Here is a 14,463-nt window from a genome sequence, read left to right on the forward strand (position 1 = left end):
TCTGACGTCAAAGCCCAGTGAACCAATCAAAGAGTTTGTTTACGCGAGCAGCGCGACGCGACGCGACAAACTTGAACACTTACATTAAAATCAATGAAATCATCTGTGTACGTTCATTTGCACTGTAAACAACTTAAGTGTTGATACAGATGTCAATTATATGAGGTCAGATGCATATTTTAAGATTTTTCTTTTAATAATAGATCATTTATTAATGTCAAGAAATGCAGTATCAGCTTTACATACCCAAGGACCCTCATCGAGACAGGGACCACCATTATAACAGATTATAAAAAAGATATATATATATAATTATTATTATTACATTATTTAATAAGATCAAAATCATTGTCTTAAAGGAATAGTTCACATGAATATGAACATTTTCTGAAAATGTAGGCTACTCTCAGGGTGTACAACATGTTGATATGATTTTCTTCATACAAACAGTTTTGTAGATTTTTAGCATTACATTACTCACTAATGGAACCTCTGCAGAGAATTGGACTCCAAACAGCTGATAAAAACATCACGATAATCCGCAAGTAATCCACACAACTACTTGATCAGTTCATGTTTTTTGAAGCGCAAAGCTGCGTGTTCATAATAAATAAGTTCATCATTAAGGAGTTTTAACATTAGACCTGGCCAAAATACCAGACCAGTCCATGCTTCCTCCAGTGAAAATATCCACCCCTTCATCAAAATACACCAAAATATTTGTTTAGGACTGTTTTTGCTTGTAAACAGCCCTTGATCTGTGCATATTTCTCTCCTGATTCAGATGAGATGACTTTTTCACTGGAGAAAGCAATATTATAAATAGAGGACTCGTTTTAGCGAGAACAGTTTGATGTTAAAAACATCTTAATGATGGTTTTGCTTGCTACAAAGACTTTATTCTCTTCATAAGATGTTAATTGATGAACTGGAATCGTGTGGATTACTTACGGATTATTGTGATGTTTTCATCAGCTGTTTGAACTTTCTTTCTGACGGCACCCATTCACTGCAGAGGATCCATTGGTAATGTAATGCCAAATCTCACCCAATCTGTTCCTATGAAGAAACAAACTCAATTTTCAGCAAATTTAAATTTTTGGGTGAACTATTCTTTATCTTCCATGTCGTACTGACCCCTGCTGTATCTTCACAGACCCCTGGTAGAAAACCCTGGCCATAAAACGTTAAGTTCTTTATTGTATTATATTGACATTATTGTAATCCATTTAGCGAAAAAGCATTACATCAATGGCTCTGTGAAGACAGTCGTTTTTACACCCACATTCAATCACAGACTTGTTGACATGATTTTGTCTTAAAGCACAGCCGGTGCCAGGCTTGATACAGGGCTCTGTTCAGTCACTCAGTTGTTTGCTTTGCTATTGTTCTGTCTATTAAGCAACGTCTGAGCTATAGTCAACACGTACAGTGCTGACACCTCAGCTCATCTGCTTGGTTTTGAAACAGCTCACATCTGAGTGTGAAATCAACCATTAGTACACCACAAATACAAAAAGCTGTAATTTAAATGCACATGGATTCATAAATAGGTTTTTATTAATACTCAGTGACAATGGCAAGCACATCAATATAAACATTGCACAAAACTACGATAATTGTCAGCTGCCCTGTCTTGAAAAGAATATAATGGCACAAAGAGGTGACTAAATAACCTTCTTACTACTCCATTTCAACCAAATCAGCACTTTACATAGTTTATAAAGCCAACAAATTCATGCAACACATTCATTTTGCAATATAGTCATTCATATTTTTAGGATATTGTCAGTGGTTCGAGTCTTACATGCTATTATCTGTTATCTAATTCTTGGATTTTGACACAGCTTATCCTGAGAAGTATATAATTACATTTGTACAAGAAATACAGCACAGATAAAACAACTTCCCCAATTTTAAGTATATCAAATAATATGAGAAAAAGTAAGCTATCTGAAAAGCTTCTGTTCAGTGCTTACATTTTTAATTGTCAATGCCAAACTAGAGTGCTTTTATTGAGGATTATCATTGCATTCATTACTGACACCAGCTCTGTACCAGATGTTGTTATGGCTGATGCTGATCCAATGGAAAACAGGTTGAGGCCCTGAAATATAATACTTTACTAATAGCTGCTATAAGGTTATAGCAGAAAGGTCTCCTTCGAAATGACCCTTTGGCTCGCATTTGTTTAGAGCAAGGATTGCGTGCACATATAGGTCACTTCTAAAGGTACCATTTCTTTGGCATCTGACTTTATCTTCGAATTTTGGTTTATTCATATTAGGGGTGGGTGATATGACCGAAATCTTATATCACGATATGAGTATTTTTATTGCACGGTAACAATATCACAATATAATTATTTTTGCTTTCATAAGGTCTTTAGGATATAAATTTTTTTTATGCCATAGAAATGTCATTAATTATTGTCACCAATGTCAATAAAACAAAAAAACTAATACTTGCCTAAATAAAAAAAATAAAAAAATCAAGCTCAATGAAGACAAGTAAACAGTGATTAAATAAGAGACTAATTACAAGAAGTAGGACAAAAAAACTACAGAAAAATGAATAAATAAGAAATGCTACATTGTATAATCAAATGAATTAAACCCCTGCATATACTTCACTATGTAAATTAAATGTATATTTATTTTTATGAAAGTTTCAAAAGCGATTTAGTTAAGAGCAGTGAGAGATTTCCTCTCTTCTATTGTTTGATTAAAATGAATGACAGGCAGCAGGAATATTAGACTGCTGTCACTTTAAGAGCTGCCCGGATCCAATATACTGTTACACATGTGCTTTCTTTCTCAGCTGTTTGCTTTCACGTAAACCTAAATTACTGTGTTTATGAGGATACTTGCAAAGATGGCATTTTGATACATATAAGTGTGTATTTAAACATTCAAGACCTATAAAATGGCACAAATAACTTAATTTAATACTCGCTCTATGAACACCGTCTTCAAGTGTGCCTCTCTGACAGCTTTGTGACCAAGTATCACAGCAATGTCACATGAGCGTGTAACCATGATAGAAACAACAGTCCAAAATCTCTACGGGTTGACAAATTTCTACTGGTAAACCGTGTCTACCGGTATATTGCCACCCCTAATTCATATACATCCATAACCATTATATAAATGGCTCGAAGTAAAGTTCAATTTTAATTGTCCACCAAAATATAGATGTACAGACGTCTATTTTTAAGTTGATAAATGTCTGCTCAAAGATAGATGTGAAGACATATATAGATTAATAGTCATTCCAGGGGTTGTATTTATGGGAATTCTGTTCAATAACAACCCTAGCGGGACTATTGCAGTCTAGGTTGAGTTGAAGTATTTACCAACTGAAAAAGGGACAGAATTGGCAGAATTACATTCCAAAATGGACAAAGACGACAAGTAAAGTGCCACCTGCCTGCTTTGTGAAGAGGCCTACTATATGTATGAAAGGACCCTTTTTGGGGGGTTCTCATCAATTCTGGTCACATCAGCCAGATCAGAGGCGTTCTTTCAAAGGGCTACTTTACCTCATTTATTCACTGATACACAATTATCCGTCTCTGTTTTGAACTTTAATTGGACAAATGGAAATGCAAAGTTGATTCCATTGCTATGTCTCCAGCTGTCCCAATCCTTTCAAGAAATTGGCTGTTTCTCTTCCAAACTCCAGAATAGAGCTGTTCAAATAGCTTATCAGATTGTTTCGATATACAAAAACAAGCTAAAGTATAACTTCCCACAATGTCAAATTTCATAACTTTTCTCTATTAAGACAACAGTTTAAAATGTGTCCCTTGGACATTAATAAAGTGTTATTGTATTTATTGCACAAGTACTGTATGTACTGTCATTGATCCTTGGTTTGAAAACTCCAGCAATAAACTTGCAATAAAAAAAATAGCAATGATTGAAGAAACACTATGGAGAGAGAAAAACACTGATACGACATGTTTCAGACAAATGACACTTTTCAAACAAACAGATCAACAGACCTGTTGTTGCTCCAGACTGACAGTGTTGCTGAGTTGACAGTAAAATGAGCAAACATTTCAGATTTCTTGCGGACGAAAGGTAGAGACTTTGACAGCTGGTAGAGCGGTCAGCTGACCAGAGGGCTGAGGTACTGGACGGAAGAAACGAGTTTAAGACAGTCAGGATCCACAAAGTCAGAATCTATACAGGAGACATTAGAAAACAAATCAATGTTTCAATGTGCATGTAGCTCTAAGGTTGAATCTTACCAAACAATGTCATATTTCCCTCACAAAAAAAAGAAAGAATAAGACTTAAAATACAAATTATATTAGTAAGAATATAAAATAAGAAATTATAAATTTATAGACTAAAATGTTATGTATTTTGACATTATTTCTTAAAAAAAAAATAAAAGCATTCCCATTAATCTGATATATAATACGATATACCTGTCTTTAAAAAAAAACTTTTTTAATGAGCATAAATTAAACAACAACAAATACTATGATGTACCTGTTCATTTAGAATTGTACTTTCAATTTAAATAATATATAATTATTTTCATATTCTAATAATGAGAATTAGATTTATGTATTTATTTTTAATTATTTATTGGTTGGACAGTCAACAACAAGAATTTTGTTGCTTAATGTGCTTCAATATCTCGAAATAATAATAATAATGGTCTAACAATTTCTTGAATTTTTGTTTATGCAAAATATGATGTTTTAACAGATCTTGTGACATTCACTCATACTGTCATCCTATAATTATTCACAAACTCTTTTAGCATCTAAAGTGAGTACATTTCACCCCTGTCATTGTAATTGCCAATTATTTGAAGCAGCTGCACCAGATAAATTACTCTACTTTAAGGCAAATGTTTGTTTCCTTTAAGCATCAAACAACTCAACAAGGGTTTAGCGTTCCAGAAGTGCAGTCTACTCCCTTTCCATCTTAGTGTCCTGCACAAATAGCTAATTCCATCCCTCCATATTGACACAGTCCCCATTGTGTTCCACGTCATTGGACTAAATTGTCCGTAGAGTCATGAAACCAAACTAACAGCATGAGGCTTATTCCCTAAGCCAGAAAACAGAACAGAGTCCTGTTCAGCATCACCTCTCTCAATGGGCAGCAGTCAGCCAGCTCTATACATCTGCTCTGTAGTGGCTCCCGGGTTGCTAAGGACACTCCCAGGAGCACACTGATGGATTATAGACCAGTCAAAGCCAACATGAACCCCTTCCCCTCTGGCTGCAAGCCGAACTGCTGGAGAGCAGCATCAGATGAGACAAGCATGCATAGAAAATGTCCTGCTCTGATGAAGGATAATGTATGAGGAAATACAGACAGGCTTAGTTTGATTCTGGTGAAGAAATGCAGGTGGTTTAAACATTCTGTTCAATGTCACACTGGGCTTTCAGCACTCATGTCTATACTGCCACATAGTGGCCAAACTGTACCTTTATGGTATAAAAAATAACTGGGTTTTATCTGTAAACCTCTCAATTTAATTAAAAACAAACATGTCAACATCTATCACTACATAATAAAACATATTTGGCTGAACTGTGTCCCCCACAATGCTGCAAGTCACTAGTGGCTTAGACTGAATACACACTTTCATATTTTCCAGATGTGCATCCAAACAGCTGTCTGTTGTGTGAAGATCCACTGAGAGCTGAGCAGGAAATAAAAGCATGTCAATAGACCATTTACTGCTCATGTCCAACACTGTGACCATGATATAACCATCCAAAACAAGCCAAGCAACATACCTCAGGCCACATTCAAATACATTTCCTGCGCAGGAAAAACACACTTCACGTTGTATTGTACACTGATTTTGCAATAAGAAGCTACTAAAATAAAGAGAAAGTCCTTTCTCTCAGTCTCTTGATGTTGTCCTGGATTTAATTGCTTATTTATCTTCTAAAGCAGCTCTGTTAAGAACAGGCACAGACTGAAGGTGGATAAAAATCCACTTTAGTCTGATTAGAGTGACAGAACTAAAAATGAGTTCAGTATCTACGTTCAGCTTTTTTTGGTACACAGGCGAAGTAATCTAGTTAAAAGTCTATATCTCTCAAATTCATGAGGTTGATTTGGTTCTTTACAATTTTCCAAAATTCCTCATTATCTAACACTGTAAAATGGCTATTAAAAGTTTACACAAAGGAGAAAAAAAAATTGAATCAAATTCTTTGTCAACAGGGCCGGCCAGCCTTATTAAATTATTAACAAGCTATTCTCCTCAAATTCCATTTACTTTCAGTTCCACCGTTATCATTTTAAATTATTAATTACCACAGGTCAAATGTTTTCTTTTTAGACAAAAAGTCCTAATCACCAAAAAGGATCTAACAAAATAAAAATAAGAAAATCATCATCAAAACACAACACCATACACCTAAGGAATATAAAACAATTACATGAAAGAATTACCTGCAGCATCAAATCCTAAATCAGAAGCTTACGACACTAACATCATTTCCACTTTTATGCTGGTACACTGCCGATACACTGAGAGCTTTCCCATCTAAGTGCTGTTGCTGTGGTTTCAAGATATCTGCTCAAATATATAACATGACAGATATGTAGGGAGGATATCTGACCTTGAAGCCCTATCAAAAGCAGCTCTGCTATCCTTAGTGCTCATTAATTTACTCCAAACACTCTCGCCTGGAGAACTATAATTCTAAAGCTGCCAAGTAAGTCATTGATAAAAGAACAAATCCAGAGACAATGCTTATTGTAGATTTCAATGTATCCATATAATGTATTTCAGTAGACAGTGTGTAGCCATTTCAGATCTTTTTTGTGGAATAGTTTGCATGAGAGTACTAATAATAGACCAAAAGACTAAAACCCTCCCTCCCCCTGAAATCCTAATTACACATTCAGTCCATCAACACTCAGTGACGCACACACCAAACAGCCTATAGATCAGAGTCGTTGAGCACCTCTGCTGACCCAGCTACAGCAGAATCATTCCCAGAAAGCCTTGAAACGCTGAGACAAACACTTCCCCCTGACACAAGCACAAAACAGTGGCCACTGACTCCCTTACGATGTAATTAAAGAAGAGGTTTTAAAGGCCCTGATTTGCAAAATGTGCTTCTGCACTATAATGACTGGCAGTGTAAACATAAACTACTTTGAAAATGCTTTAAAGAAGACATTAGAATATATTAAGTATTGTGCTGTTGAACCTTTCCAATTACAGCATAATGCACTCCTCCTGCAACTGACAGCCTGTTACAGTACAGCATACCAATTTGTTCACCTCTTGCCATTGTTTGTGAGTGAAATAAAGGAGAAAGTTCTTGCTGTGAGTATACCTGCAAGGCATGTGAGAATTTGACAGCAGGATGAAGGAGTAAGTGACATGTTTCCTCTGAGGCCTCACTAGCACAGGTAAGCACCCCTCAAGCACCCCTACGGTCATTAATAATGAAACTTTTCTTAGCTCTATTTTTCTTGCAATAAGATTACAGTGATTTGGAAAGCTACAATACAGGCAAATAGTACATAATGTAAACATATACAGTGCCCTCCATAAGTATTGGAACAGTAGACAAAATTGCTCTGTTCGCTGTGGAGTCAATACATTTGCAAATATGATTAAAAGATGAATATGAGACAAAACTACAGAATGTCACATTTTATTATTAGCCGTTTCAACACATAGATGTTTTACCAGCTAAGAAGTTCAGCACTTTTACAGTTTCATCCCTCTATCTGATGTGAGCATAAGTATTGGAACAGTTGCCTCACAGGTCTTTCTAAGTGATCAGCTGTGTCCTGTTGCATTAATTCTTCAGATATTAAAAGCAGGGAATGTGTTGTATCAGTTATATCCATTACTTCTGTATTCTGAATCTTGCATTTGATGATGACACACACAAACCAGGATGAAGACGAGGGAGCTGACTTTGAGAGAAAAGCAAGCCATTTGGATGCTAAAAGAAAAGAGGAAGTCAGTTTGAGCTCTAGCAAAAACAAAGGGCATGGAGAAATCAAGAGTTTGGAAACCACCAGCAACCAACAACGACCTGATCGGCTGAGAAAACAACAGTAGTTGATAACAGACAAATCATAAAAGCTGTGAAAATGAATCCTAAAAGACATGTCTGTAAAATCACCAACAACTTCCAGAAAGCTGGGGTGATGCTCTGACAATCTACTGTCCTCAGGAGACTTTGACACAGAATTACAGATGCTACACAACAAGATGCAAACCTCTGAACAGCACCAAAAATAGAAAGGCAAGTGTTTGCAAAAAAAGCACAAAGGTGAGCAAGAAGAGTTTTGGAACTGTGTTTATGGACCGATGAGACAAAGATGAACCTTTATCTAAGTGATGGGAAAGCAAAAATGTGGAGAAAAAAGGGAACTGCAATGATCCCAAGCATACAGCCTCATCTGTAAAGCATGGTGGAGGTGGTGTCATGGCATGGGCATGCATGGCTGCCTCTGGAACAGGTCCTCTCAACTTTACTGATGACTTAATGTATGATGACAGTAGCAGAATGAATTTGGAAGGGTACAAAACCATCTTGCCTACCAATATTCAAGAAAATGCCACCAGATTCATTGGGAAGTGCTTCATATTGCATCAGGACAATGACCCAAAACACCCTACCAGTTCAGTCAAGGAATGTATAAGGGCAAAGAAATGGAAAGTCTTAGATTGCCCAAGTCAATCTCCATATATAAATCTGATTGAACATGAATTTCACCAGCTGAAGAGGAGAGTAAAGGCAGAAACTCCCCAAAACAAGCAACAATTGGAATTGGCTGCATTAAAGGCTGGGAAAAGCATTTCAAAAGATGAGACCAAGAGTCTGGTGATGTCTATGGGTCACAGACTCACTGCTGTGATTGTGCGCAAGGGATCTGTAACTAATAGCTTTTAATCTTTTATATCTGCCTTATGTTCAACTGTCCCAATACTTATGCTCACATCAATGAGTGGGATGAACTCTAAAAGTGCTGTTCTTTTTATTTGGTAAAACATATATGTGTTGAAACGGCTAATAATAAAATGTGACATTTTGTAGTTTTGTCTCATATTCAGCTTTTAATCATTTTTGTAAATGTCTTGACTCCACAGCCAACAGAGCAATTTTGTCTTTACTGTTCCAATACTTATGGAGGGCACTGTATATATATATATATATATATATATATATATATATACACTGTATATGCAATACTTAATGCAATGCATTAAGCATTGCATTAAGTATTGCATATATATATATATATATATATATATATGCAATACTTAATGCAATGCTTAATGCAAGGCCAATTGTCCTAAACCACAATAAGAGTGTCAACACTTGGAAATTAAAAATAAATAATAAACCGGATAGTCAACATGACATGTAATAGTAGCAAGTGTCTAAATATATTTTAGACTGCATATTGCAATTATTGTGTGATACTTAATGTCAAATATTTCATTAAAAATGTGCATTTAAACAAACATTTTAAATAATTCAAACCGAATTTGGATGGATGGATGGATGGATGTGACAGCACTGAAAATATATAATTGTGCAAATATTCGCTAACTCTTGATTAGATAAATCCAGCACCTGTTTCACTTCTTCATTCGGCATCTGCGTTCTACTTTCCTATCCCTTGGAAAGACACTGCATGATCCCTCACTATTCACATTAGACTTCCTTTGATGCCGTAATCTATGCTTCTTTTTAGATGGGTTTCCCTCTTCCACTTTCTTATGGTGGTCCTCTGTGCAAAAAATATCTGAAGAGGCAGAGGCCATGAGAGGAAGAGATGTTGGCCTGGTAGCTTGAGATACGTCTGCGTCACCAGATTCAACATCGCATGGACCGTAATTTTCCAACACCAAATCATCGGAAGCATTGGCAGTGACAAGTCCCTCAGACTCTAAAAGGGAAGGTTTCATATCTTCAGAAAAGCTGGACCTCCTCAAGCGATGTCTAGCATGCAAGCATCTCTCAGTAGTTGCCACTGGCCTTTTCTTTTGCTTTGGCTTCATGTATTTTTGAGACTGCTCTTTGTTCCTGTTTGCCACTTGCTCAAGCACAAGGGCATCTCTTATCTCACAGCTTGAGTGAGCTTGAGTTAAGTTGATTTTCAAAGAAGACAACTGAATAGCACACTGCTCAACAAGGGAAGATATGCTGATGTCACTTCTTATCCCACAGGTGCTGGCCGGAGAGAGTAGGTCTCTAGTTATTGGCTGTGGAGTTGGAGTGGATCTGGGAAGACTGGCATGGGCCCAAAGGTCTGAAGGCTTCATGTGCTCAATGAGGGACATACAAGAACGGCACAGGTGCATTTCTTTAGCTCCATTTTTTAGGGAATTCTTGCAGGATTCACAAAGAGAATCCTTGTTTATGGCCAACACAAACAAAGACCTTGTCCCAGAGCCAGGGGAGCTTACTACTGGGGACTGCAAATCTCCACCTGGAGTCGTAGGAGAGTCGATATTGAATATCCTGAAACACACACCACTCATTGGGGTCCTGGGTTGACTCTCTGGAGAGGCCAAGGTTGACATCACTGTATTTGCATCATATTTTGAGGGCAGAACACTACCACTTTTTTGACTTGACTCTTTGAAATGAACAGTGTCTCCTCTACCGCTAACAGTTCTTGCTCCTTTTGTTGGTTTTCTAACCCTTCCTGACTGGGTTTCGCATCTCACACATACATCTCTTGTATCTTCACTGCTAATTGTTGAAGATCTCAAATCTGTTGGGTTGCTTTTGTCTGTCCTATGCTTCAGCCAGTTAACTATACCCATAGCCATAGATATCTCAGTGTCACAAAGCTTTAGTAAGCAATCCTTCCCCATCCATTTACTTTGCAGAAGCTCTTGACCAACAAAGTCCTGAGCCAAAGGTGGGGCAAGATTCTCCTCTGCTCCAACATGGAAGCTGTACATGGACAATGGAAGATCACTGCACTGGCCAACAATGCTGTCTGTTAGATCAAGCTCATCATCCAAGCTCGGGGTAATCTCTGCCTCGATGGGGTCACAGAATAGCTCATAAAGAGCATCTCCACTGTATGTGTCCCTTGGGAACTTACTGGAATGCACTGGAGTGAGGGAACTTCTGCTGTGTTCCTCAAAACCAGGAGAAACATACTCACAGTAGCCCTCATCACTGGTGTTCCCTTGGTTGTCACTTTTGGGTGTTATCACATCAGTATTAAATTCCCTGATCTCGGACTCTACAGGTAGAGGTGTATTTGCTGTTGCATCTTCAGACTTGGTTGTGGAAGGAGATTTTGTGATAGGTGTTGTGGATTTTGTTACATGTCCTGGTGCTTTTGAACTTTGCCCCAATAGCAAAGTTCTATTTAGGGTTTCCCACAACCCAAACATGTCCAGGACCTCAGCATGAGCTGGAGAGGCCAGACATTCCTTACCTCCCTGGAAACCTGCTGTAGTAGGGCTTTGCTTTGGAGGTTCACAAGCAACTTTGTGACACTCATGGCTAACGACCCCCTCGGGTGATACAAGATCATCAGCAAATATCTCACCACAACCAGCCTGAGATCCAAAGCTTTTTAATGAAGCTGCATCCTCACAGACATTAGCACAACATTCACTGGAAGAATCAGAGGGAGTCTCACTGAGTTCGTCATTAAATCTGCTTCCTGCAGTGGTACGTTCTCGGTGCCTTACCGTCTTCCTCGTCCGTTTCAATGATGGAACATTTTCACCTATAACACGACATGGTGTACTTGGTGACATAGCTTTTTCATGTTTGTGTCTTTTGTGAACAAACAAGTCCTTAATGGCCTTTCTAGGTTTCCTCAGGGAGATCCTCTTTTTAGGAATGGATTTAGCTATGCAGGGCACAAAGGGCACTTGAGGTGTTAGGTTACGGTAATCGATGATTTCACGACTGCTGCCAGATGTTTCCCGATTCTCACGAAGCAACCTTAGAGGTGCCTCAAATCCTGAAAAGCTGACACTTGTCACCAGGTTATGGTGATGGCGCCAGTTGGTCCCATCTTTGTATCCATGGCTCTCAGTTTGCTGCTGTCCCGTTCCGCTCACACAGTCATGGGTTCTACTTCTTCTAAAAGATCCACGAAGCCGTCTGTGACCTTCTGAGAGCGTGTCAATAACCCCTGGAGACAGGATGTCCAAAGTGTCTGGCACAGGCAGTGAGGATAGGCTTTCGTCAGCACTGTGTGTATTCACAAATCCATTATTCATGGTAATTTGAGATTTGCACTCTTCAGGCTCTTTACATCGGCCATGTGCCTTACTTGACCTCTTCCGATCATCTGAAGAATCTTCGCTCTTTGACAGCTCCATGTTTTCATATACATAACTGTAACTAGATATGAAACAAAAGCAGGATACAGTAAATATTTGTGATTTTTATTTAACTGTAATTTGTGCCATTTTTCAAATATTTTATAATATTATATTGTACTTAAATCATAACTGTGGTTACTATCTCATCCTTTATCACTCAAATTTGAACAATATAAAGAACATTTCAAATAAACTTTTTTAGTTTTTGAAGGTTTTAAATCTACATTTCAAATTGGCTATAAGATCAGTGAGAAATTTCTATATGCAACAGAAACTCACAAAAAATGATTTTTCAAAACAACTAATGAACATTATTTCAGGAAAAAAAAAACATTAAGATGAAGACTGCTGTTATCAGCAAAACAATATTCACGTTGAAAGGATTTTAAACTCGTTCACATAATTGTTATGCAGGTCCCACATACACTATGTGTCTGGTTTTTGTTTTATTATTCCTGCCAGCTAAAACATTGACTGCCATACATACGTGAACCAGTCATAAGTAGCACGGGTTTGTAGCAATAGCCAACAATACATTGTAAGGGTCAAAATTATCGAATTTTCTTTAATGCCAAAAATCATTAGGATATTAAGTAAAGATCATGTTCCATAAAGATATTTTGTAAATTTCCTACTGTAAACATATCAAAACTTAATTTTTAATTATTAATATGCATTGCTAAGAACTTAATTTGGACGACTTTAAAGGTGATTTTCTCAATATTTAGATTTTCTTGCACCCTCAGATTCCAGATATTCAAATAGCTGTATCTCAGTATTAAACATTATTATTAAAAATATTAAACAGCACAGCGACAATAATATTATTTTGATGCATGCTATTATTTGACGTAACAGGGGAAATTGTAATATGTCTGGTATTTATACTACGCATAGCTACAGTATATTTTATAGCAGATGCCAGATTGATTTGTAGTCAGAAAAAAAGGATGTTATTGTGCACTTCTTTAATACTGATATCATTTAGCTGTAGGCTATCTCAAATTTGATACAAGAACAGTCTGTATAGCTTATAAAATAGGTCACACGAGTGTATTATGACAAGCATTGTGTGGCTCTATAATTTCCAATAAACAATGGGTCATAATAACGGTAATGAGCCAATGGTAAATGCCTCACAAAAACAAAATTCCATTGATTTTATATTTAGGAAAAACTCCTGTTTGTAACGCACTCTGCCCTAATGGCTTGCAGTTCGTCGTTCGATTTAATTTGAGCAACGCCTCAATACACACGTTTTTGCCTAAAACAAAGTCCGCTGAATTCCAATAAATAAACGAATTCGAATGGCACGTCATTTCAGCGGTCATTTCTATACATACCTGAAGCAGATTGTGACAGAAGGCGTTTGGCGGGAGCTGCTGGTTCACAAGCGCGTGACAAGATGGGATGCGCTGGCTGTCAGCGCGCGTGTGAAGATAATTACGATAGCCAATCAGAAGACAGAATAACAACACAGCATCATCGCTCACTGATCATACGCCTGGATACAATACGTTCTCACCACTGCTCGAATTGAAGGGGGGCTGGGGGGATCCGGGACCCCCCATAAGGCATTAGGGACCCCCCATAAGAAGTAAAAAATAGACTTAGGGGGGTCCCTCAGACATTTTTACTTGGAGTAAGCCATTTAAAAGAAGAATAGTAGCTTATCTCTATTTGTTATGCAACATTAAATAGTATATAGCTATGCATATTATGATCAAATATATTGTTTATTTTGTATAAATTGTATATTGCGAGACTAACCCCCACCCCCACCAAAAAAAAAAAAAAGTCTGATGGTGGGGACCCCCCATAAGACTTGATTCAATTCGAGCACTGGTTCTCACTCTCTGTGGACGCTGAAATATCACTGAAGGGCTTTCATAACATTTCTGGTTGAGAAACATAAAGCCAGGCTCAGCTCAAACTGAGAGAGGAATATTAACAATATATTCCCCTAAAAAAATAAAAGAAAGCTGGTGTATCACAACCCACTAATTCCACTCCAGTTATATTATAAAAAAAGCTATTTGAATTCGCAGAATCATTTTAAATGTTTAGTGCTAAAAGCTAATGCTTAATATTTTACATGTAAATTCCTTCAAAACAAAAAAGAATGAAGATTCT

At 37.3% G+C, this 14,463-nt stretch overlaps 1 protein-coding gene across 1 annotated transcript; it reads right to left on the reverse strand.

The window, feature by feature from the left end:
• Positions 1-9,603: 9,603 nt before the first annotated feature.
• LOC306881579 (uncharacterized protein) lies at positions 9,604-12,327 on the reverse strand (the record flags this gene model as incomplete). Its single annotated transcript, XM_079435760.1, has 1 exon — positions 9,604-12,327. One exon carries the CDS (start codon positions 12,325-12,327, stop codon positions 9,604-9,606), a length of 2,724 nt encoding a protein of 907 aa, XP_079291886.1.
• Positions 12,328-14,463: the final 2,136 nt, after the last annotated feature.

The sequence above is a fragment of the Barbus barbus genome (genome assembly GCF_936440315.1).
Source record: "Barbus barbus genome assembly, chromosome: 15".
Lineage (NCBI taxonomy): Eukaryota > Metazoa > Chordata > Actinopteri > Cypriniformes > Cyprinidae > Barbus > Barbus barbus.